Source organism: Dermochelys coriacea, chromosome 3, assembly GCF_009764565.3.
Source record: "Dermochelys coriacea isolate rDerCor1 chromosome 3, rDerCor1.pri.v4, whole genome shotgun sequence".
NCBI classification, from domain to species: Eukaryota; Metazoa; Chordata; order Testudines; family Dermochelyidae; genus Dermochelys; species Dermochelys coriacea.
In genome coordinates this window covers 43,432,166-43,457,585 of record NC_050070.1, presented here as the reverse complement: position 1 = coordinate 43,457,585, position 25,420 = coordinate 43,432,166, and the positions used below count along the sequence as shown (strand labels likewise).

Below are 25,420 nucleotides of genomic sequence, written 5' to 3'. Positions count from 1 at the left end.
GGGTCTCTCTCAGGGGCTTGCTATGTGAAAGGGGTAATCAGTACAAAAATTTGAGAACCACTGCACTAGATAATACCTTCTCTCTCTTCTGCTGCACATTGCAAAGCACCATTAGAGCTTTTAAAAAAACAAAACAAAACAAAAAAAAACAAACCTGGGTCTTTCGTTCTCCTTTAACTGAAGTATCCCTATACTCTTATACACTAAGTATACTTCACTGCTATGCTGTGCTGTATTGTACCCAAATTCACTTCACTTACATACTGTGGACTTTGATGTTTTTGTTGAAATATATAGCAAAGATTAAAATAGCCAGCTACAGTGGTGCCCAAATTCCATAATAATTAATTCCATAATTCCATACTGTTGATTTTTGGAGAGAGTTTTTTTCAAATTTTTTCTGGATCTTCCAGGGCGTTGAATCAATAGTCTTTGTTTTGTGGAAAATGATGGACAGGAGGCAAAAATTTTGTCTGAAGTTAGATCATTTTTTACATGATATATAATGAAACTTGAATATGTAATTTGTCTGTTTAATTGTGAGATCATATTAGTTATGATTTAAGGCTCTGTGTTTGCAATGGAGGTCACGGAAATCACGGATTCTTGACTTTCTGTGACCTCCGTGCAGGGGTGAAACTAATATAAAATTCTTACTGGTACGGGGCCTGGAGCGGGCCCCTGGAAGGGGCAGGGCCTCTGGCGGAAGGGGCAGGATTGGGGGTCAGCCTCCCTTAGCCAGCCCATTCAGGCTGTCTGGTCCGTGCTGCCTGAGGCTCCTGCAGCGATTTAAAAGGGCTCCGGACGCTGCCATAGCAACCCCTTTTAAATTGCCGGCCCTGGGGCAACTGCCTCTTTTGCCCCACTCCCATCAGTAGTCTGGGGGGAGGCAAGAGGGGCAATGACATTAAAGTTGTCCTTCCTTCCTCCCCCCCCATGTTGGCGGCCCCGCCGGTAGGGTCCCACTTTCACCTCTGCCTCCGTGACTTCTGCAGTGGCTTGTGTGCCTGGCCCGGGAGCCACCTGAGCAGCTCAGGCACCCTTGATGCTGATGGGGCAGTCTTGCCCCCCTGCCATGGCAGCAGGAGTTTGGGTGTGGAGAGACTCAGGGCTGGGGCTTGGGGTGCAGGACGGTGCTTACATGGGGGGGCTTCCCGCAAGGGCAACAGGAACTTCCCTCCCTCAGCTTCTAGCTTCACGTGCTGCCTTTGCCCACAGGCACGGCCCCTGCAGCTCCCGTTGGGTCCGGTTCCCAGCCAATGGGAGCAGCAGAGCCAGGGCTTGGGATGGAGCAGAGGCAGCATGTGGAGCTCAGGAGCTGGGTAGGGAGCCTGCCCCAGCCCCGGCAACCCTCCCCACCCAGCATCCATGGCACCCCCCCCAGGTTGTGCCCCCCCGAGCATCTGCGCCGCCCCCCCAGGCCATTTCCCCCAGCACCTGCGGCACCCCCAGGGCTGTCCCCCCAAGCTCCCCCCCACAAGTTTTAGTGAGGGGTATATAGTAAAAGTCATGGACAAGTCACAGGCTGTGAATTTTTGTTTACAGCCCGTGATCTGTCCGTGACTTTCACTAAAAATACCTGTGACTAAAATGTAACTTTAGTTATGATATCATGTCATATCTTTCCTTCATCTAATATGATTTGATTAAATGCAACATGTAGGAAAATGTCTATAATTTGTAACAAGAAACTTATATTTTGTCTCTCTAGTAATGTTTTCTTTCTTTTCATTTTTTTAAACAAAGTCACACTGAGGATTAAATAATGTAATTGTGCATATAAGTATAAATTATGATACAGTTAAACTAAAGTCACACTCACTTTGGCAACATTTAGGTAAGGATGTACAGTTTTTGAACAAGTTGTCCAACATATTAGGAAAAAGCAAACTTTTATTCATTGTCAGAAATGCATGTGTATTCCACACATAAGCTATTTTGACATACATGCATAAAAGGTGCCCTAACAGATCCATATGGTCCAATCTATTTAGCACGTTGTCATGGGCTCAGGCAACATCTTATGTGCCCTATGTCCTTCTTTTTCAATCTATAATTTATTTTTTCTATATATCATGTAGGAAAATATGGGGAAATCCTTCCTCTGTTTCATAGGTACTTTATGCCCTGGAGCCTGAGGAATAATATCCCTTGTAGCTTTGTAATCTAGCTACTATAGCTGTAGATGTCATTCTTGCTCATATAAATATCTCATCCCTTTCTGAATCTTGCAAAATAATTTGCTTCCATAATTTTCTGCTTTAATTAATTAATTTAAATAATGTAATTAATCCCTCAGTTGAAGTTGATTATATTATGTGTTGGTTTTTTAAAATCTTGTTAGGAACATAAGAACTCCCATCGCAGATTGGACCAATAGTGCATTTTGTCAAATGTCTGTCTCTGACTGTGGCCACTATCTGATATTTCAAACATGCAAGAAACACAGCAGTAGCTAATTATGGATTAAATGCCCAGAAGGAAAGTTTCTTCCTAATCCTATTACTTACAGATTGATTTGTGCCCTGAAGTATGAGGATGTATATCTCTTCTAAAACTTTAATTTTTTTTTTTTTTTTACAATTGCAATTCTGGATGTTCCTGTTATCCATATAAATATCCAGAGTAAAAGTGTTGCCTGTCTAATTGCATTTCCTCATTCTTATAATAAGGATTAGGGGAAATGGGAATGGCTGGGGTTTCACTAACCCATTAATTATTTTATTACACCTATATAATGATTCATTTCCCTTCTTCTCTTTCCCTGTCTAAGATTAATTATTTTTTCCTCCTGCTGTTTGTATGTTCTTATCCTCTTTTCTCTTCCTTCTTCTGCTTATTCTAGTTATTTATTTTATTCTAATTACAGAAGCACCCATGTGTCCCTAAATGCTGGTCAAACATTTCCCTTCTCTGGACCTATTTTGTTTCACATATACCAATTTTAGATGAAGTAAACAAAGACCAACCCAATACTGAAGGTGAAAACACAATATACTGATTTATATCACTACATTATGCCATTTTACGGATTACTCTCTAAACCTGTGAATACATCCAAACATCCTACTGGCCTTTGCAACTGCTACTTTACAGTAAGAGATGCCTTCATTAAGATATCTACAATATTCTTAGATTTTTTTTCCCCGAAATGGTCTAGCTAATTCAGAATCCATGGGCATATATGAAACCATCAGTGCATATGAAATCTTTAAATTATTTCTCCATTAGGAGTTCCTTTCCTGTTATCGTCATTATATTTAATCAGTTACCATGTATTTTACTAGCAACATTTAATTAGATACTTCTGGATTTCCTCATCTTCCATAGTTTTTACTAACTAAATTCCACTTCCTTCAAACTAATTTATTCACATAAACTCCTGTGTCTGTGGTGAATCTCCTTTACCTCAGTTACTATGAAGGGGACTGCACCAATGTGTGCATTTGTCCGAGTGGGGCATAAAACAATAGTTTCTGTCTTCTCCAAAATTCACTCTTATTTACCTAATTTCTCCAGATTACTAATGAATACTAGATTAAAGAATCCAGAAGTCCCAGTTTCCATGAACACACCACTATTAAATGATTTTCACTCAGAATAATCACTATTCCCATTTTTTCATAGATGCTAAACATGGAATAAGCAATTCTCCACTCCATCTCCTGTCATCCAGTCTATCTCTTGGTTCCTTGTATGTCTTTCTTTGATATATCAGGATATCAATCCCTAACAGAACAGGATTTTACACATCTCCCTGTAGCTATTAGATCTAGAATCACACAAATGTAGGGCTGGAAAAGACCTTAAGAGGTTATCTAATCCAGGCCTCTGCATTGAGGCAGACCAGACCTGACAGGCATTTGTCTTCAATCTGTTCTTTAAAACTTCCAATGGCAAGGATTCCACAACCTCCCTTGGTGGACACAGAGAATAATTAATTACTTGCTTTTTACATAATACCCCTTAACATCTTTGAAAACTGTTATCATGTCTGTCCTCCACCGAGTCTTCTTTCCTCAAAACTAAAACATGCCCATTTTAAAAAAAAAAATCTGCTAGCTCAGGTTTTCTAAACCTTTTTGTTTTTGTTTTTGTTTTATTCCTCTTCTCTGGACTCCCTTCAGTTTGTCTACATATCTCCTAAAGTGTGGCACCCAGAACTGGACACAGTATTCAATCTCTGATCTCACCATTGTCAAGTGGAATGGGATAATTACCTCCCCTACCCTAATTATGACACTGTTAATACTCCCCAGAATGATATTAGCCTTTTTCACAGCTACTTCACCTTGTTCTCAGCAGAATTGCTGCCTAGCTAGTTATTCCCCACTTTGTAATTGTGCTATTTTGATCCTATTATCACCATTTAACTGCAATCAGTTTAGTCTCTGTTGGAAATCTCTCAATATTCCAAACACCATTCATGCAGAGAGGACCCAGAAGTTGGGTATTCCTAAAATGGCTAAATGGATTTTGTTGAAAATGTATAACTTTAGCACAAAACACAAGAGCTTGATTACTGCCAATATAGTGCCATACTCTGAGACCTTTACTCATACTGATAGCATCTTACTCCACAAGTCATGTCTTTGACTTCAGTGCGGAAGGTAATGCTGTATGGGCCTGATTTTCATTAACATTAATGCCACTTTAGACCATTCTTACACTCACTTCAAGATGCTATGAAGTCCCAGAGCACTATAGGTGGCATCAGTGTAAATGAGAATCAGGCCCAGTGCACATTAGGAAGGGTGTGAGAACTTGGCCTGTAAGGATTATGCGTCTATGAAGTGCTGAGCACCTAAGCTGCCCTATCTGGCTTATACAGGGCAGGTGCAGAGACCCTGTGCTGCTTTATCCAGGATCCCCGGTGCCGCCCTCATGAGGCCATTGTGTCATTTTTGCCACTGCCAAAATTATTGTGTGATCTTGTGCAAATTACTAATGGCTAGATTATGACTCATTCTATATGTCCACACAATGGAATAAAAGGAAGTAATAATCCCCCCTTCCATCTATAAGCAGGCTACATGGACCTTGAATTCAAGCACATAATAGTATATCACTTCCATCAGATGGAGTATAATGCAACTGAATTACTTTTGTTGGTGTTATTGCAGGTATCTACACTATTAACTATAATTCATACTTTGATCTTGCTGATTAAGCCTCTATTCAGACATAGTGATCTTATGTACTGTAATTTATATCTATATATTTTAATACCTTGGTAAACCTATTTTAATGCGACAGCTTCCTGCTTACCTTCAACCACCCTTCTTGTATATTAAGATAACATTTCAAATATTAAATTGTAAATTATTTAGGACTAGATTGTCTTCACTCTTACTCAGCCATGCAAGGAAGGAGGAGTAAATTGCCTCTATTCTAGTTCATGCCACCACTCAAGTCTGCTCAGATTATCATTCTGGCAATGGAGAGGTGAGCGGAGACTACTCATTCACTGCTGCCCACTCTGAGCAAGAGGACAGAGAAGGGAATAAGAAATGACATGTTGCACCTCCTTCCCCTCATCACTGCAGCATAGCTGCCTTGGGTGCCCAGTGTGGCATGTGAGCTGCTCTATGAAAAAGGGAGATAGTAAGTTACTTTGCTTAGAGCCAGAGGGAAGCATGGAAGGAGTTCTGACTCTGAGTCACAGTTTTCTGGCCTGCGCCAGGAGGTGAGTAGCTACTCACTACCACTTACAGCAAATTGTAAAGTTTCAATTTCCTGTAAGAGAGTATATAAGAAAGTTCGTATATAGGCATATTTTTTAGTCCAAATATAGAAGTATTACTGTACTATAACCCTTAATTATTTAAAGCAGTATGTTTTCACAGTTAAGTCACTCAAAAACCTGCAACATATCTGTACTATAGAAGTCAGAGCCAAACTGAAGGTAAACCTTAGAAAAGAAATCAATACCTGTCAAAACAGTTGTGATATTTAATGTCATGTTTGATTGAATAACACTGGAGCCTAACAAATTTAACTGTAGGTTGCTATGTAATAGACATTGTGAAGGAGTGTACTACTCCTTTACAGGACAGGCTGGAGCCTACAGGTTGGACAGCTTGTCCTCTCCTGGGGGCTAGGGTGTATAAGCAGAAAGAGGAACCTGAACAAGGGGGCTTAGGTGTAGAAGCTATGCAGGCTGCAGTGGTGGCTATTTCTCTCAGGTTCCAGGAGACCAGCCCTACCAGATTCAGAGACTTGGTGTTATGCACTTTAAGTTTGTGAGCTCTCAACCAGGGTCCAGAGCAAGGATTTTTTAAATTTTTTTTATAGTTGCACCTGAAGCCTTTTTAAAACAGGGACACACTATTTTCTTGCTTTGTGTTGTCTACTCTTTGCCAGGCTGTTAAAGCAAACCAGTTGCTGCCCACCCAGGGGAAATTAAGGTGGGGAACACCTGCAGTCCTTCACTGGGCTGCAAGGGGACACACAATGTCTATCCACACCCTTACACATGTGCTGTGGGAAACTGATATCACTGCTCCTTGAATTCTCTCACCCTTTAAAAATATCCTGCATATGAAGAAGAAAGGAAAATATGGATATTTTATTGAAAAATATTGCCTTTTTTTTTTTTTACAAATTGGCAGTGAAATGACCATGAATTTCTCAGTTGAGTCATTGCTTGGAATTATTTACCAAATACTTTAGTTTGTAATTTATTGAGTATTTCTATAGTTAAAATTCAAGTTTTTTTAGGCATGCAAATTACATGGCAGGTATCTTCTCCCTGATTGGGTGCCAGTACTTCTTTAGAATCAGGTTTGCAGGGTAAATTCTCACAGCTGACAGTTGAAAGTCACTTTCTGCCAACTGTCTGCAGTATTTCCTTAAGGCCTCAATTCAGGAAATCACTTGAGTATGTTCTTACATTCATCTCTAAGCAGTACAGCACTTCAGTATTGACTTCTGTAATACTTAGATACATGCTAAAAATGTAGTATGTGTTTAAGTGCTGCCCTGAATGAGGGTGCTTTTCTGAACTGGAGCTTGAAATTGGATCTTTTAGTTACATTGCTGCCAAGCAGTGAATTGTGGACAGTGAACAGAAAGAGACTATGAAGCAAGATGGGTGAATTTGTTTAAAAATCATTAACATGTTTTTTGCAGCATTCACCTAAACTTATTAAGATCTAACACTGGCAAATCATGAGTTAAAATACCTCATACCATTTTAGGTGAGGTCTATGAATCTGCATGATGCAATTCACTAATTATAAAATACAGGGAATATTTGTCACTCCTAGATTTAGCCCTCATGTTATCCTGCTGTCCTCAAGGAGATGGGGCTGGGCAAGAACACAGAGGCTGGCCCCAGGTTTTCTATACATGATACCACAAGGTGTCCCAATAAATCCCTGTAGATCTCTGGGCCTCTGTATAATTGGGCCATGACCTAAGTTCCCTCTAAGCTCTGTGGCTGGGCAGCCACCCAGCAGGCTATCAAGTGTTGTGCACTTCAGGTGTCCCTCCCCCCTGCCTTGCTGTTCCTGCTCTATGCCTTGGAGCCCCTGGCCACCTGCTCCCAGGAGCCTCCTGCTTGCTGTGCAGAGTAGGGAGTGGGGGGGAGGAGCACAGATGTCAGGGTGTCCCCTCCCCCCACCCCTGTACCCCATCTCCACAGAGCGGGGGGCAGGACACACAACAGGGCTCAGGACAGAACTCAGGATGGAGGGAGCTTGCTGGCAGCAGTTGTGTCAGAACAAAAAGGCTTCAGACTGCTGAGTGCCGATCTACTTAAAAGGGCAGTGTACTTAAAGGGGAGCATCTCTCTCTCTCTCTCTCTCTCACTCACACACACACACACACACACACACACACACACACACACACACACACACTGTCTCTGTCATACTCACCTACCAACACACACTTGTATTATTATTGTTGTTACTTGATACTTCTTTCAAAGTGTCATTTTAGTTTTTTGACTGGTCTATGCATTTCATAATTTTAATTTCTCTCTTACGCTTAAATTTAATTCTTTGTTCGTTGTTTAGTGAGTTCTAAAATGCCTAACTTGTCCTGGCTGGAGTAATTATCCCTCTGGTAACTTTTTTAAAAAGATACATTATATCTAGTATTTTTGTTTCTACTGGTGGTGCACATCTGCACATTATCTCGATATGGTGCATGTTACACAATTAATTCTGCACATGGATGGAAAAAAATAGAGGGAACACTGGCCATGACTCTTTTTCCTTTGCAAACCTAAGTCCTGCCCCAATGGAATAATCAGCTGGGAGATCTGTGCTTCTCAGGTTGATGGTGTTTAATGTGATTTTTTTTTTTTGTCTGTCTGGCATATTTTTCTGCAAAAAGCCATGATTGTGTCCATAGTGTCGGATAGGTCTTCACAGACACTGACAGTACTGCAGGGTATAACCTCATCATTTTTTCTGTCTCCTTTGAATTCTGATGTCTCACTTTATTAAAAAGAAGGCTCCTAGGGTCTATGATAATACAAATTACCAATAAAAGGTCTTCCATTGAATTGAATACAGGATCTCCTGTGCCAGCACATCTTTTGGAAGACTACTCAAATGCGTCTTCAATTATAAGGATCTACAAACAGGTACCAAGATCTTGGTTTACAAGGCAGTTGTCATCCATTGTCCCCTTCTCTATGGGTATAAGACCTGGGTAACCTACAGACAACATTTCAAGCAGCTGGAGTGGTTCCAGCAGTTCTGCCTCAGGAGCATTCTCAGGATCAGCTGGAAAGACCGGCGCACTAACATCAGCATTCTCTTTGTGGCCAACATCAGTAGTATAGAAGCGCAGGTCATTTCAAAGACACACTGAAAGTACATCTTAAAAAGGGAGGCATCACTCCAACAAACTGGGAGGACTTGGCGTGGAACAGAACATAGTGGCACCACACCATACACCAAGCCACAGCTCACTTTGAGGAGAACAGATGTGCTCATGAGACAGAGAAGCAACAAAGGAAGAAAGAAAGGGCACAACACTTCAGACAACAACTATGTCTCCTCCAAGATTACACCTTCACTTCTGTGGGAAAATCTGCAGGGCAAGAATTGGGCTTCTCAGAAATGTAAAAACTCACCAATGAAGCCCTTTGGCAGAGAGATATCATCCTCTCATCGAGAGCTCCATTGAGTCACAGCTCCATTCCTGGCCCACTCCCAGCCCAAGACCCACTCCCAGCTGCAGCCCTAGCCTCGGCCCCCTTACTCCTGTCCACATCCCCTGAGCTGTGGCCCCACTCTGGGCCCAAGCTCCGGGGAGTGGGGAGGGACATGGACAGCGGTAAGGGGGGGAGGGGCGTGACTCTCAAAAGTTTGGGGACCACTGACATAACCTGTAGTGACTCCTAGTGCGTCAGCTTAATAAGATGTACTGGGTTACTAATTATCCTAAAATCCCAAAACTACTCATTATCTCAAAACATTTCCAGCCAAAACGACAATATGGTAGGGGCACCTAAAAACAAAGTTACTATTCACTCACTCTCTGTCCGATCCTCCCGTTCTAATTAAACTGCAATTATGAAGCTGTCTGGTCTTTTCTCACAAAGGCCAAAGATCATTCCAAGCTATGTGAAGTTTGATTTTTCAGCTGGCAGTGACTGAACCTACAAAATGGCTGACTGCAGAACTGTCAAGCTCTGGGGTACATGCAGGAATGTCAACAGTGGGTGCCATGCTATTACACAGCACAAATGAGACAGCCTATTCAGCAGCTTGAGTTCAGGAAAGCTTCCTTACTTTATCTTTACAGTGACAGCAGCAGAGGAGCAGATATAGAATAAAGCTACCTCATGGAGCTACAGAAATCACTGAGGAGAAAAAGCAGAGAATGGTTGCTCTACATAATAATTATGTAGAGGGAAGAAAGTATTGGGATAACAGCCCTGCACGGGATAACTCCCCTTCCCCCGACAAATTCCTAGGCCCCCGCAACTCGCTTCCTTCAATAGGTATGACCATCTTTGTTCATTTGTTGCTGGTCTACCTTCTGTGTTGTTGCTGAGATGTACTGACTGCAACATATGTCTCTGCTGGCCATCTTACAGATGATAAAACCTAGGTGCTCCTACTTGGAGGTAGAAGCTTCCATTTTTGGGGTCTTCTGGACTGTGTCCCCAGTGTTTCATGAACATAGTGTAGCTGATGGTCATGACATCTGCGTAGCCGGATATGTTACACCACATGCCACTGAAATCATTTTCAGACTCAGAATATACCTCGTATCATAGAATCATAGAATTCATAGGGTAGGAAGGGACCTCCGGAGGTCATCTAGTCTAACCCCCTGCTCAAAGCAGGACCAATCCCCAACTAAATCATCCCAGCCAGGGCTTTGTCAAGCCTGACCTTAAAAACCTCTGAGAAGGAGATTCCACTACCTCCCTAGGTAATGCATTCCAGTGTTTCACCACCCTCCTACTGAAAATGTTTTTCCTAATATCCAACCTAACACCCCCCACACTGCAAATTGAGACCATTACTCCTCATTCTGTCATCTGCTACCACTGAGAGCAGTCTAGATCCATCCTCTTTGGAACCCCCTTTCAGGTAGTTGAAAGCAGCTATCAAATCCCCCCTCATTCTTCTCTTCTGCAGACTGAACAATCCCAGTTCCCTCAGCCTTTCCTATAAGTCATGTGTTCCAGTTCCCTAATCATTTTTGTTGCCCTCCGTTGGATGATTTCCAATTTTTTCACATCCTTCTTGTAGTGTGGGGCCCAAAACTGGACACAGTACTCCAGATGAGGCCTCACCAATGTCGAATAGAAGGGATTGAGCACGTCCCTTGATCTGCTGGCAATGACCCTACTTATACAGCCCAAAATGCCATTGGCCTTCTTGGCAACAACGGCACACTGTTGAATCATATCCAGCTTCTCGTCCACTTTATCCCTTAGGTCCTTTTCTGCAGAACTGCTGCCTAGCCATTCGGTACCTAGTCTGTAACGGTGCATGGGATTCTTCTGCCCTAAGTGCAGGTCTCTGCACTTGTCCTTGTTAAACCTCAGCAGATTTCTTTTGGCCCAATCCTCTAATTTGTCTAGGGCCCTCTGTATCCTATCCCTACCCTCCATTGTATCTACCTCTCCTCCCAGTTTAGTGTCATCTGCAAACTTGCTGAGGGTGCAATCCACACCATCTTCCAGATCATTAAGGAAGATATTGAACAAAACCGGCCCCAGGACCGACCCTTGGGGCACTCGGCTTAATACTGGCTGCCAACTAGATATGGAGCCATTGATCACTACCCGTTGAGCCCGACAATCTAGCCAGCTTTCTATCTACCTTATAGTCCATTCATCCAGCCCATACTTCTTTAACTTACTGGCAAGAATACTGTAGGAGACAGTGTCAAAAGCTTTGCTAAAGTCAAGGAATAACACGTCCACTGCTTTCCCCTCATCCACAGAGCCAGTTATCTTGTCATAGAAGGCAATTAGATTAGTTAGGTATGACTTGCCCATGGTGAATCCATGCTAACTGTTCCTGATCACTTTCCTCTCCTCTAAGTGCTTCAGAATTGATTCCTTGAGGATCTGCTCCATGATTTTTCAGGGACTGATGTGAGGCTGATTGGTCTGTCATTCACCAGACCCTCCTCCTTCCCTTTTTTTTAAAGATGGGCACTACATTAGCCTTTTTCCAGTTGTCCGGGATCTCCCCTGATCATCAAGAGTTTTCAAAGATAATGGCCAATGGCTCTGCAATCACATCCGCCAACTTCTTTAGCACTCTCGGACGCAGTGCATCTGGCCCCATGGACTTGTGCTCGTCCAGCTTTTCTAAATAGTCCTGAACCACTTCTTTCTCCACAGAGGGCTGGTCACCTCCTCCACATGCTGTGCTGCCCAGTGCAGTAGTCTGGGAGCTGACCTTGTTTGTGTAGACAGAGACAAAAAAAGCATTGAGTACATTAGCTTTTTCCACATCCTCTGTCACTAGGTTCCTCCCTCATTCAGTAAGGGGCCCACACTTTCCTTGACTTTCTTTTTGTTGATAACATACCTGAAGAAACCCTTATTGTTACTCTTAACATATCTTGCTAGGTGCAACTCTGAGTGTGATTTGGCCCTCCTGATTTCACTCCTGCATGCCTGAGCAATATTTTATACTCTTCCCTGGTCATTTGTCCAATCCTCCACTTCTTGTAAGCTTCTTTTTTGTGTTTAAGAGCAGCAAGGATTTCACTGTTAAACCAAGCTGGTCGCCTGCCTTATTTACTATTCTTTCTACACATCGGGATAGTTTGTCCCTATAACCTCAATAAGGATTCTTTAAAATACAGCCAGCTCTCCTGGACTCCTGATATATTCAGCAGCAGTCAAGCAATTGGTTTTGTAGCTTCTCAAAGTCCTTTTTAATGCATTTAGATGCCCAATTCCCATTTAAAGTTAATGACACTTGGTCTATCTCAAAACTCACTGCCTTCCTTTTCAAGTGAAAGGTATATTTCTTTGACTATTGCCTTTTCTGACATAAATACATAACAATATGTAAAAAAAAACCCTAAAACATTATCAAAACCAAACACTCCACCTCACTCACTTCTACCCCTGAGGAAAGGTTGTGAGAACAAACAACATGTGACAGATGTGGAATCACATTGCTTAATGGACAAGTGGAAGATGCTCAGATATTACAGTGATGAAAGCAGTAGAACATATATAGATTAGAATCACGGCAGTTGATTGTGTTCATTACAAGAAGCCATGATGTATACTGTGATTTCAATATGCCATAATCCATGTTGGTGTCTGTTTGTAATTCTTGTGTTATGCGGAATATGTGACCACTATTCTCAAGTAGTTGGTAAAGAAACTAAGTGGATCTAGTAAAAGATTGTAAAAGATTTAAAGGCAATCCTCAGAAACAGTAAACACAGATTTTTAAATGTAAGAAAATCCCCAGCAACGAAAGCATAGAGTTCATCTCCAGGCAGGGAACAAACTAACACATTTAAGATTCTGTTAGTTCATGTTTGTAATGGTTTACATAGTGCATATACTTGGAGTTTTGTTTTCTTAAGCTTCAGAGAGAATATCAAAAAGGCAAAATGTAAACAGTCTGACACAGGCCATCAAAGACCTAGTTTGCAAATAAATGTAGTTAATGAAGTTTCATTTATTGTATGCACTCTTAAAAAATGCTGCCAGTCCTCAGCTAAATTTTTGCAGACCTTATGTGGTGTAGTCTTTACATTAATGAGTATTAATGCTCTATTTTAACATTGTATTTTTCTCTTTTTCCTTGGAAAGGGTTTTAGTATAACTTGCATTTAATGATTTTAAAAGGTTGGGTTAAACGATTGATATGACATCCTAATTAACTCAATGAATTGTTACGATATGTGTTTACATAGTTGTACTGAACAAATTTTCTGTGAGCATAAGTAGAGTGATAGCTAATGTTTTACAACTCGGGGAGCCCAAACTTTGTCCATGCAGGGGTCACAATGACAACTTGATAGGAGCTTTTGGGGTGCACAAAAATGGAACAAAGAACAGCTTTCTTCACATGGCAATGTGGTTTCTAGAGACAATGGGTCCCAGCATGCAATGCCCCATTTTGCTCTGAACTGAGGCCTGTAGTCTACCTGGGCAATGCCCCAATCCTAAAACTGAAGATGGTCCCAGGAGATGGGACTGTAGAACTCCTTGGGCTACACTTTGGCCAACAAATTTAACTATATTTCTGCTTATTAAACACCAGTATTATTCTGATGCTTTAACCACATAGGCTCTATCTATTGACTTTCATCCAAAAGATACACAGTTCTATGCAGTAAGTCAAATATAGGAAAAGTTTCTCAAGAACAATAATAGGTCAGCTCAGTTTCTAAAAGCCTTTATCTTCAGTGTAGTACTACCTTGACTGTCCTCAGTGTCACAGTGGATACTAAATAACTTCAGATAATTAAGGGCTTTCATAAATGAGGATCCAGGAGCCTGCCGAGTTTATAAGCTCTACATGTGAGTGGCTGCACAGTTGGTAAATTGTATAGGAAACAGCATTTCTTCTGTAGACCTTATTAACACAGCAGGTGAATGACCTTTTCTTGAGGAACTTCTATCCACCTCCCTTATCTGCTGAAGTCAAACCTTAAGGTAGATCTCTGGCCTTTGCATATGATAGCTTTGATCAGCTGGAATTTAAATAATCAATGGTACCACTGTGTTACATATTTTTTATGAAGCTTCAGAGGCGTAATACATTTTATGTGCACACCTCAAAACAGTAAAAATTGTGTAGATGGATCTGTGCAACTATTTAAATTTACTTTGCTGACATTTTTAGGAAGATCATAAATAATGTAATCCAATTCTTCATCTTGACAAGCAGTGGCATCTTGTGAACTATTACATATTTTATTGAGCTTGACTGTCATTCTCAGATCACTCATCTTGTACTATTTTCAAGAGGTTTTTGCAAAATATGTGCCATCCTCAAGGAATCAGGCCCCATTATTTCTAGTAGTTCTTCACAGATGCAGAGTTAGGAAAACTCCACAGTCTGACAAAAGCCATCCTTAGAATAGCTTTTCTACATGGAGAGCAGGTGGAGTTGGTGCAGTATGATCTTGACAGGTGTTAGCTAGTGCTAGCCATTATATATTTGGCAGGTGTGTAAATAACCCTTAGACTGGCTATGATACCTTATTACTTGAGAATGCAGTTTGTAAGAAAACAAGATACCTATGATAAATGTACTTTTAGATAGCACACCCATTCTTTAAAACTGTGCTAGAAACTGAGTTGTATGAACAGTACTACAGAAATTGATCTATGTTGAAACTGTATCAGATTATGGAATCATAGAAATGTAGCACTGGAAGGAACCTCGAGAGGTCATCTCGTCCAGCCCCCTGTGTTGACAGAGGACCAAGTACAGCTAGATCATCCCTGACAGGTGTCTGTCTAACCTGTTCGAACGACAGGGATTCAACAATCTCCCTTGGTAACCTAATCCAGTGTCTAACTGTCCTTATATTAGAAAGTTTTTCTCAATATCTAACCTAAATCTCTCTTGCTGCAAATGGAGCTAATTGCCTCTTGTTGGACCCTTGGACATAGAGAACAATTGATCAGTCCTCTTTACAATAAACTTACATATTTCAAAACTGTTATCATATCACATCCTGAGTGTTCTCTTCTGTGGACTAAATATGCCCATTTTTTTTTCAACCTTTATAGTACTCTGTGTATTAAGAATTGCACTTGAAAAATAACAGGTAGGCTCTTGCTACAAAGCCATGTAATAAATCTGAATCCAAGCCATGTAATAAAAGTCCTGAGAAATAAACAAAGGGACTGCTTAAGTTTGACCTGTTCTGTCTTGCACGATCAAAGACAGCTCTCGTTTTCCCTAACCATTTTCTAAAAAAATCATTGCTAAAATCGTTATCTTTGTCAGTATAACTCTCTTAACTTGAAAAGCTATAGAATTACTCGTTAACGTATAATGCGTTTTATACCCAATTTACAAATGAGTCTGAGTGGTAATGCATTATAATGTTTATATTCACAGTCAATTACTCTAAGCTTGTAAAATGACCTCAACTTGTATTTATGTGAAATACATCACTTTTAGTGATTACAGTTTTCTACGTGTAATTAAATATATGACTTTCCTTACCATACATAAGTGCAATCTAAACAAACATCACAAAATCTATGAATTTTTTTGGTTCATTTTTCACCAGAAATGTTAGCAGCGGTTAGACATCTAACGTAGTGAATACCCGTGACAATGAGGTAGGATCTGAGTCCTAAATAGGGAAAGAACAACTAAAAATTACTTAGATGTCTTCAAGTCACCAGGGTCTGATTAAATAATCTTGGGATACTTAAGGAGTTTACTGAGGCTCCTGAGCCATTAGAGATTATCTCAAAAGGACAGGGCAGATTCCAGAGGATTGGAAAATGACACTATATTTTCCCATCTATAAAAAAGTGAATAAGGACAACCCAGAGAATTACAGACCATCAGTGTAACTTCAGTAACCAGAAAGATAATGGAACAGATAATTAAGCAATCAGTTTGCAACCACCTAGAACATAATAAGGTGATAAGTAACAGTCAGCATGGATTTGTCAAGAACAAATCATGCCAATCTGACCTAATATCTTTCTTTGACCGCACGCGTTCTTGTCAACTGCTGGAAATAGCCCATCTTGATTATCACTACAAAAGGTTTTTTTTTCTCTCCTGCTGGTAATAGTTCACCTTAACTGATCACTCTCGTTATAGTGTGCATGGTAACAACCATTGTTTCATATTCTCTGTGTATATAAAATAGTCCTACTGTATTTTCCACTGCATGCATCTGATGAAGTGGGTTATAGCCCATGAAAGCTTATGCTCAAATAAATTTGTTAGTCTCTAAGGTGCCACAAATATTCCTGTTCTTTTTGTGGATACAGACTAACACGGCTGCTACTCTGAAGCCTTGTGGATGGAGGGAAGTGGTAGGTGTAGTATATCTTGACTATAGTAAGGCTTTTGGTACTGTCTTGCATGACCTTCTCATAAACAAACTAGAGAAATACAACCTCAATGGAGACTAAAAGAGGGATGAATAACTGATTGATTGGAAAACTGTTCCCAGAGAATAATCATCAGCAGTTCAGATCCAGGTGGAAGGGCATATCAAGTGGGGTCCCATAGGGATCAGTTCTGAGACTGGTTCTGTTCAATATCTTCATCAGTGATTTAGATAATGGCAGAGAGTGCACATATAAAGTTTGTGGAGTATATCAAGCTGGGAGGGATTGCAAGTGCTTGGGAGGATTGTTTTGAATTTTTATCCTATCTGGAGAAATGGTCTGAAGCAAATAGGAAGAAATTCAATAAAGGACAAATGCAAAATACTTCACTTTGAAAGGAACAGTCAGCTGCACACCTACAAAACGGGAAATGAATGCCTAGGAAGGAGTACCACAGAAAGGAATCTGGGGGTCATAGTGGATGACAAGCTAAATGGGAGTCAACAGTGTACGCTGTTGCAAAAAACAACCACCACCCATCATTCCGGGATATATAAGCAGGAGTGTTGTAAGCAAGACACAGAAAGTAATTGTTCCTCTCTACTTTGCACTGATTAGGCCTCAACTGTAGTATTGTGTCCAGTTCAGAAAAGATGTGGACAAATTGGAGAAAGTCCAGAGAAGAGCAAAAAAAAAAATTAAATATCTAGAAAACATGAACTCAGAGAATATTGAAAAAATAGGGTTTGTTTAGTGTGGAGAAGAGAAGACTGAGAGGGACATGATAACAGTTTCAAGTACATGAAAGGTTGTTACAAGGAGGAGGGAGAAAAAATGTTCACTGTAACTTCTGAGGATAGGACAAGAAGCAATGGGCTTCAATTGCAGCAGTGGTAGTTTAGGTTGGACATTAGGAAAAACTTCCTAACAGTCAAAGTAGTTAAGCAGTAGAATAAATTACCTAGAGAGGTTGTGGAATCTCCATCACAAATGATTTTTAAGAGCAGGTTAGAGAAACACCTGTCAGGGCTGGTCTAGATGATCTCTCAAGGTCCCTTCCAGTCCTGTGATACTATGAAATTAGCGTATATGAAGGCATCTTCTGGTTGTTTTCTGTAAGTGTGGTCTTCATTCTGGAAACAATTAAGTTTGTAGCTTTTCTGGTTGCACATAACCTTAGTGTGACATATTGGTTCAAGCAGGAGACAGGAGGTTTTATTCCCAGCCTTGCAACTGATTTTTATTCCCAGCCTTGCACTGCTTTTAGAAAATCATATAACCCCTTTGTAGTTTAGTTTACCTACCTATCTATAAAATAAGCGGAATATTTGCCTATCTCAACAAAGTGTTGCATGACTTAATTACCACATTTAATGTTTGTACAGTGCTTTGAGAGCCTCCGGTGAAAAGAACTGCATAAGTGCAAAGTAGTAGTATTTTAATGTTTTAGAAATCAATGCATTCTTTAAAGTTTAAACCTATGATCTGAACTTGTTTTCTATATGTTGATGGGTTTTTGAGTTAAATGTAATTATGACCATTTCAATATAATGCTGCTAAGGGCTATACTGATGAACAACTTGGGATATGCATCCAGCAAATGCACTTGTCTAATGCAGTGGGACATAATTAGCATTGATGTAGTGCTTTATGTCTCCAAAGTGCTGTACAAATATTAACTAATTAATCCTCTCAACACCTCTGTGAGGTTCTTTATTTTGCAAGTGGGGAAACTGAACAGAGAGGTTTAATGATTTTCCCACCACCACACACAGATTTGGAAGCTGAGCATGAATTAGACAAAACCATTCCTTTCTTCTACTTTTCTGCTGAATGCATTTACCTCATGTACTCTGATGTTTCATACATTTGCATGGATATTCCATTGGATACAGCTGTCAAATATAAACACAGAATTCCAACACTAAATATTTTAAACAATTTCAGCTATATTGTTTTGAGATTGACGCTGATAGCAGGGGATTGGACTAGACGCAGGAGGACCGTTCCGGTCCTATGTCCTTGTTGCTAAAACAACAGACATATCAATAGAGACCATTGCTAGGTCACCAAACCAGTGGTCTTGTTTTGTAGGTTGATGGATTAATTACTAAAATAGATGTGTAGTTTAAACAATCTGCATCAAAAAAGGAATGCTTTCAAATGGTAGAGATTTTTTGGCAAAAAAAAATAAGAATTCTGTCCATTCTCCCCAGTTTAACATCAATTTTTTAGTCATTTCCCCATTTTCTGTCTACTCCTAGATTGATGTCAACAAGACTGAGCAGGCTATTTCTTAAAAAATAAGAGATCTTCTAATATATGGAATATTGTCTCTATTGTGTCATCACCTGACTATTTATTTGACAGTGTCTGGAGTAATTAAAAATATTCTGTCCCAGTTTGTGGGAGAATTAGCTTGATTTATACAGTATTTTATTGTTTGTCTGTGTGAGTCAATGGACGTGTGAAGAACTTATTGAGAGAATGCTAAATCCAAGGATTGAGTTTGAAATGCAGTTGTGAAATCCATAGTAAATCATACCTCTTGTGAAAATGCGTTCTACGATCTAATTACAGGTTTTTTATATTAGAAATCAAAGTAGAAAAAAATAATAGTGTTTAACAGTGATTCAGTAAGGATTATATGTTACTTATAATGTAATATGTAAAAAGAAAAGGAGTACTTGTGGCACCTTAGAGACTAACAAATTTATTAGAGCATAAGCTTTCGTGAGCTACAGCTCACTTCATCAGATGCATTTGGTTTTTCCACCAAATGCATCCGATGAAGTGAGCTGTAGCTCATGAAAGCTTATGCTCAAATAAATTTGTTAGTCTCTAAGGTGCCACAAGTACTCCTTTTTCTTTTTGTGAATACAGACTAACACGGCTGCTACTCTGAAACGTAATATGTATTATCTATTTTCATGTAAGATTTAACTGTACCTTTTTTTTTTTGTTCTTTTTATTTCAACAGTTCTACCTAGCCACACTTGTGGAAACCCAGGAGAAATAGCTAAAGGAGTACTTCATGGATCAAGGTTTAATATCGGAGACAAAATTAGATATAGCTGTATCTCAGGCTACATCCTGGAGGGCCATGCGATGTTAACATGTATTGTGAGTCCTGGAAATGGTGCATCATGGGATTTTCCAGCTCCATTTTGCAGAGGTACAAAATGTGAATTAATGGAAAAAACAAATACCTATATGCATTAATATAAATACAAAATACTAAGATAGTGATTAAATAGAATTTTGTTTTATTTTAGGATGGTTATAGGTAACGCTAAAGTAGTTTGTTGAATTCAATAGTTCTGTGTTAACTGACAGTTATTTTTCTTAATGTCATTAAACTATAATGTTTTATCTAAAATATAAACCTGTGTAATGGTGGAAATGTAGCCCTGTATAAATTGGGATTCATAGTACTTCCCTACCTCTGAGGGTTTGGTGTGGATAAATACATTAAAGACCGTGAGGTGCTCAGATATTACAGTGATATAAGTGAATCTGGGCAAAAAATATGTAAATTAATAGTTTATTTATCAAAAAATGCAGCCGAACATATTCATGAATACAGATCAAAACTGGTGAATAGTTTTTGCTAGATTTTTTTTTTAAACTAGACTGTTTAGTTTCAGTATTTCTGAATTTAAATCTTATGACTTTTTGTTTCAGAATAACATTTCATTTAGAAATTTAGCTAATTTTATTTTAAAATGAGGGTATAAACCACCTCAAAATGAAACAAAGCAATCAACAAGAAAAAAAGGGAAACTTGTTTTGAGTTAAACAATATGTCGTTCGATACACCCTCCCTCCATCATGAATGTCTTTCAGTTTGATGAGAGAGAAAATTAAAAAAAAAATTATTTGCTCACTCTGTATGAGTACCACAGATAGTGGTCACAATTAAAGTGGTGATTGCCAACATTTGGCATAGTGTAGAAATGGCTGGCAGGTACTGACTTTTTGTTTTTTATACTTCCACTATATTTGGACCAGAGTAGCCCAAATTCTTAATCCAATCCCATCTCTAATACTTTCTGTCAAGAGTATCTTTGATTGAAAGCTTTATTAATCTATATAGAAGTACTTTAAATAGTGAAATTTACAAAAAAAGAAAACATCCCAATTATTAAGTTAATAATAAAGACAAATCTCACAAAAATTTCAACCATATCCACTGAATGTATATTCAGTTTGGAGGAGCAAGGGAACAACATATATTTTCTTAAATTGAAAACAAGGAGAAAATGTGACTTTTTTTTCAAATCTTTCAATTGTAGTAATCTTTTTCTGTAATAATAGTTGGTAAAATTTACACTTCTGTCTGAACTTTAAGTTAATGGTGTCCCTTTAACTGAGCATCAATCTGAAAACACTTTTCTTTTTGATACTCTACAGGGTGCTCTCAAATACCTTCTGTTTGAGGAAAAATTACTAATTCTAGCAGTATTTACAATTTTAGGTATAGGGAATATCAGTGGAACTGACTATTTTAAAAACTGGAATGAAATTAAGTACACCTTCTGTAGTTAAGTGAACCAGACCATGGAATTCACCCCTTTGAAGAAGAGTCAGATGAAGCCCTAAAAGCCTCTCTAAAGCAGTGCAAGGACTAAGTGAAGTGCAGAGCCTTGCATGGACCCTCTGTAATGGAGTGATCTTTTCCCCCACCCCTCAGAGAAATTATTCAAAAGATACACTGAATTGTATAAGTAGAGACATTGGATTGCTGCATTTTAAATTCCATGTTCTGCTAATTTTGCAATTACTTTCCTTAATATTTTCAGATGCATTAGCAACTGTTGTCAAGTAATTATGTACTTGTTGAACAAAGTGGCATTTCTAATAGAGATACATGACTCAGGCTGGGGAAATTTAAAAAAGGACTCGATCTTGTATTTCGTTGACTATTCACTTTTCTGAACAGTTGTGGCAGGCTTCAAACAACATCACTAAAAGTATAGTGCTCAAGTGATGCTTCATGGAATAGAATTGCAGAGCAGATTCTATGATGTCAATCAAGGAATTCTGGCATCATCGTGAAAGTCTATCTACTGTGTAGTTTTGAGGTAGCTTAGCTACACTGCCATAAAAATATATTTTAAGTTAATTGGACTACAGCATATTTTCCTGGCACTGCAATATAATAGTTCAATGAGAAAAATTGTTTTTAGATAGACTTCCTTTTTAATGGAAACCACTTTGCCAGCAGGCTAGAAAACAACTGAAAAAGAGAGAGTTAGCAGGCACATGCCAAAAAGTTGAAGCACTGCTAAAAATTGTCCATGTGTTTTCATAAGGTAAGTCAGAGTAGTCATGGATATTTCTTTTTTACTACTGAACTGGTTAACTGGGCAGTTTACATACACAAAAAGATGGAGGGGAACGCTTGGATAGCTATTCACACAAAATAGTTTTCTTCTTCTGCATTGACATTAAATCCATTTAAAAAAAAACACAAACATAAAGGCCTGACTACAGTACACAGCACAAAAAAGCCTTAAAGTTGGCCAGTTGAGTAATCCCCTGCCATAGGAGAACTTGATATCTAGGTGATGTAGGGCTGATGTTGCAGAATTTAGCTGGCAGGGTCAAATCTTTTAGTTGTGTGCCTCCAAATCTCTTCATTTCTTCTACTCTTCTATTTTTGCTCATATAGGTCAAAGATCTCTCTCACCCCCAAAGGTCGCTCTCTCTCTCTCTCTCTCTCTCTCTCTCTCTCTCTCTCTCTCTCACCCCCTAGCATACCTCCATCACTACTGCCATTCTCTTCATTTGGCTTTTTCAACTTGCTGCCGTGGCACATATGCCTGATGCAGCTCTTGTAGCATTGTTTCCTGTACCTCTGATCAGTAACACCCTGATCCCTCTGTTCAGAGTTCAGAATGTCCTTGTTAAAGGTATGATAGTGTTCTACAGTGATGGTGCAAAACACTGCAACATGTGATATTCATATGTATAATAGTTCTGCAATAATGTTGCCTACTACTATAGTTTTATAAAGGTGATGGTTCACGGAGGTGCCTGTTTAAGGGCAAGATACCTATCCTATGCTTACTTAGCTCACATTACATTTTTGAATGCAGAACATCAAAACTGTATAAAATGGGGTACCTAGTTTTTTTATTAAAAGCTTATATTGTGCTTATTTCCATCCTATTTGTATCATCAATGCCACATGTATTGCACTTCTTATACTTCACTTCGCATCTTCCTCCACTTCCTGACTCAGCACACATCTCAACTCACCCCAACCCTTCTCTCCATTGCTCTCTTCCTCCACCATCTCCAACCCTGTGCATGTATTTAATGAAAAATGTATACATGTTATATCTCATTTCTCTCTTTCCCCTTCCAAACTACAGTCTTCACCTTCTACAAGCCTACATTTGGGTGATAAGGCCTCAAATAAAAGCCCACAAAATAACCAGTAGCCCCTTTTTCATGCCCCAAAAGTGCTCACTTTTTTGTTCGGGGTGGGGGGGAATGAACAATTTACAAATGTACAGTTTGAGATAAATATCTGATCTGCGTGAAAGGAAAACTTTTGTATATGCTGTGTGAACCAGAAGGATTTATTCAAGCTCGAGTGTGAAACAGTAAAGTCCATCTTCCTAAGTTTTAAAAATGCAGTATCGTTTACTTCAGTAACTATAATAGCTGTGGATTTATTTGTCACTACTTCTAAAAAGGACCTAGTATATTTTTTTCAGAATCTCTAGTTGATTATATTTGTATGAGTCTAGATTTTTCTGAAGCTGACACTAGGAATACAAATTGGGTTAGTGAGCTTACATTTGTAGGCTTTCCCTCAGACTATGAAAATAACCAAGGTGGAGAAAAGTACATGTAGGGAATTATTGTCTAAGGAAACATAATTATTGGAGGAAGAATAAAAAGTACATAAAATAAGAGGTAAACTAAAGATATAGGCAGCTATGTGCCAGGAAGGGCAAAAGGGATCAAATAAGTAAATAATCATGTTCCAGAAGGAAAGGGGGTGATTGGAATATACAGATGGGAAAAGTATTTAATCAAGAAGATGCTCAATGTATAGAGATGAGTGAAAAATTAAGGAGGTGGAAGTGATTCAATAATGAATACAAAGATAACAAAAGTAGTTTATCTTTAGTTAATAGTAGGGGAAAGTAGTTGTCATGTAAAAGGTCTGATCGAGGTTCAGAGCTAAATACTTTCCCCCCCATTGAGTGGAAGGGTCTGAATGGGAAGAAAAATATGACTAGAATTGTCCCTGGGTCAGAGATGGCAAGTTTTTGGAAACTAACTATGTCTATTTCTGCAGAACCTGCCAGATATTAAAATACTAGTATAAGTTCTCATCTATATGTGTCAGGTCACATGATTCACTTATCTAAACTGTGAATAGCCATGTGATCTCCTCAATCCTTCCTTCCTTCCCTATTTCCTCCCTAATAGGTGTTATCCTGGTCACATCAAAAATCTCTCATTTGTTCTATAAAGCATCCAGAACATGTTTGAGGGCTATGTAAAGAAAAATAATAAACAATTGACCAAAGGGGCCTCCTTCCTGTTTCTGAAAACTAAAATTTTGCTTATTTTTGCCATCTTGGAAAATAATAGCATACGCATCTTACCCATAAATACATACACAACATGCAAGCAATCTATACAAAGAAAAGTTCCATTTACACACTTATGCACAATTTAACTAAAACCATTGTTTTCTACCTTTTTGGTCAGCAAATAGATCAGTTGTTCTAGATATATCAACTTTTCTTGCTTATTCATTTTCTACTGAAAGAACTGTTAGGTCCTGATAACTGTTCTTGCTTCCTTTTAGTGAAAGGATAGTTTTTAATCAATTTCCGCATTGAAAAAGAACATTCAACAGTGGATACAGTGACAGGGATATTAGAAACAGCATTCATGCATGCAGAGCAAATATTAGGAAAACTGGATAAAATAGTATATAATCGCTCAACAAAATCATAAATTTTTAAGTTCTGTGATTGTGTCTGCTGAATTATTAACACTAGATTAAGATTGTGTGCAGCACAGTACACACCTTGTGTTCAGTTGTTTCTGGCAATGTTTGCTTGTACAACTGAATAGATTTCATTCATAATTGCAACATCATTGAATCCCTATCCTTGTACTTCTGATTTTTCTAGATTTCTGTCTTCAATACACTTAATAATATTATTTTCAAGGATTAGCACCTGATTGACCACTTACTTCATGAAACCCTAGAAAACTCTTGTTAATATTTTGGCAGTATTGTCTTTTTTGGTTTTTTGTATTTTACCAAAGAAAAAATTGGTTTAATTGGTCTACTTTAGATAAGTCCTGAGTCATGTCATTATCTTTGGGGAAAGTGGAATATTCTTAATGGCATTAACAATACTTTCTGTAACCTTGCCTGATAGCAACTGCATTATCTCATTTTGAATTTCTGGCCTGAGATACATTGTCAATCTCTTGGCTTTCTTATGAGTTCTTCAAGAGCAAGATCATTTTTGATCAATAGGTCAACAGTAGACAAAGTTGCCACTGTTTCCTTCACTAATAACCTCTCTATGGCCTCTAAATGTAAAATTAGACAAAAATAAAGTTAGGGTGACATTAATGATACGATCGAGGACCTCTAGTAACTGACCTCTTCTCTTATTTTTATTCAAGATCTTCAACAGTACTATGAAAGCACCAGTGATCGTATATTAAGCAAGCTTTGAAATGACAATCAGATGTTTCATGTACAAAGAAAAGGAGTACTTGTGGCACCTTAGAGACTAAGAAATTTATTAGAGCATAAGCTTTCGTGAGCTACAGCTCACTTCATCGGATGCATTTGGTGGAAAAAACAGAGGAGAGATTTATATACACACACACAGAGAACATGAAACAATGGGTTTATCATACACACTG

At 39.0% G+C, this 25,420-nt stretch overlaps 1 protein-coding gene across 1 annotated transcript in view; it reads left to right on the top strand.

Moving 5' to 3' along the window:
* Window positions 1-25,420, top strand: part of CSMD1 (CUB and Sushi multiple domains 1) — a 2,060,919-nt gene that overhangs the window by 889,986 nt on the left and 1,145,513 nt on the right. The window contains 1 exon segment of the mRNA XM_038396611.2: window positions 19,479-19,673. Within this exon segment, the coding sequence (XP_038252539.2) occupies window positions 19,479-19,673 (195 nt within the window).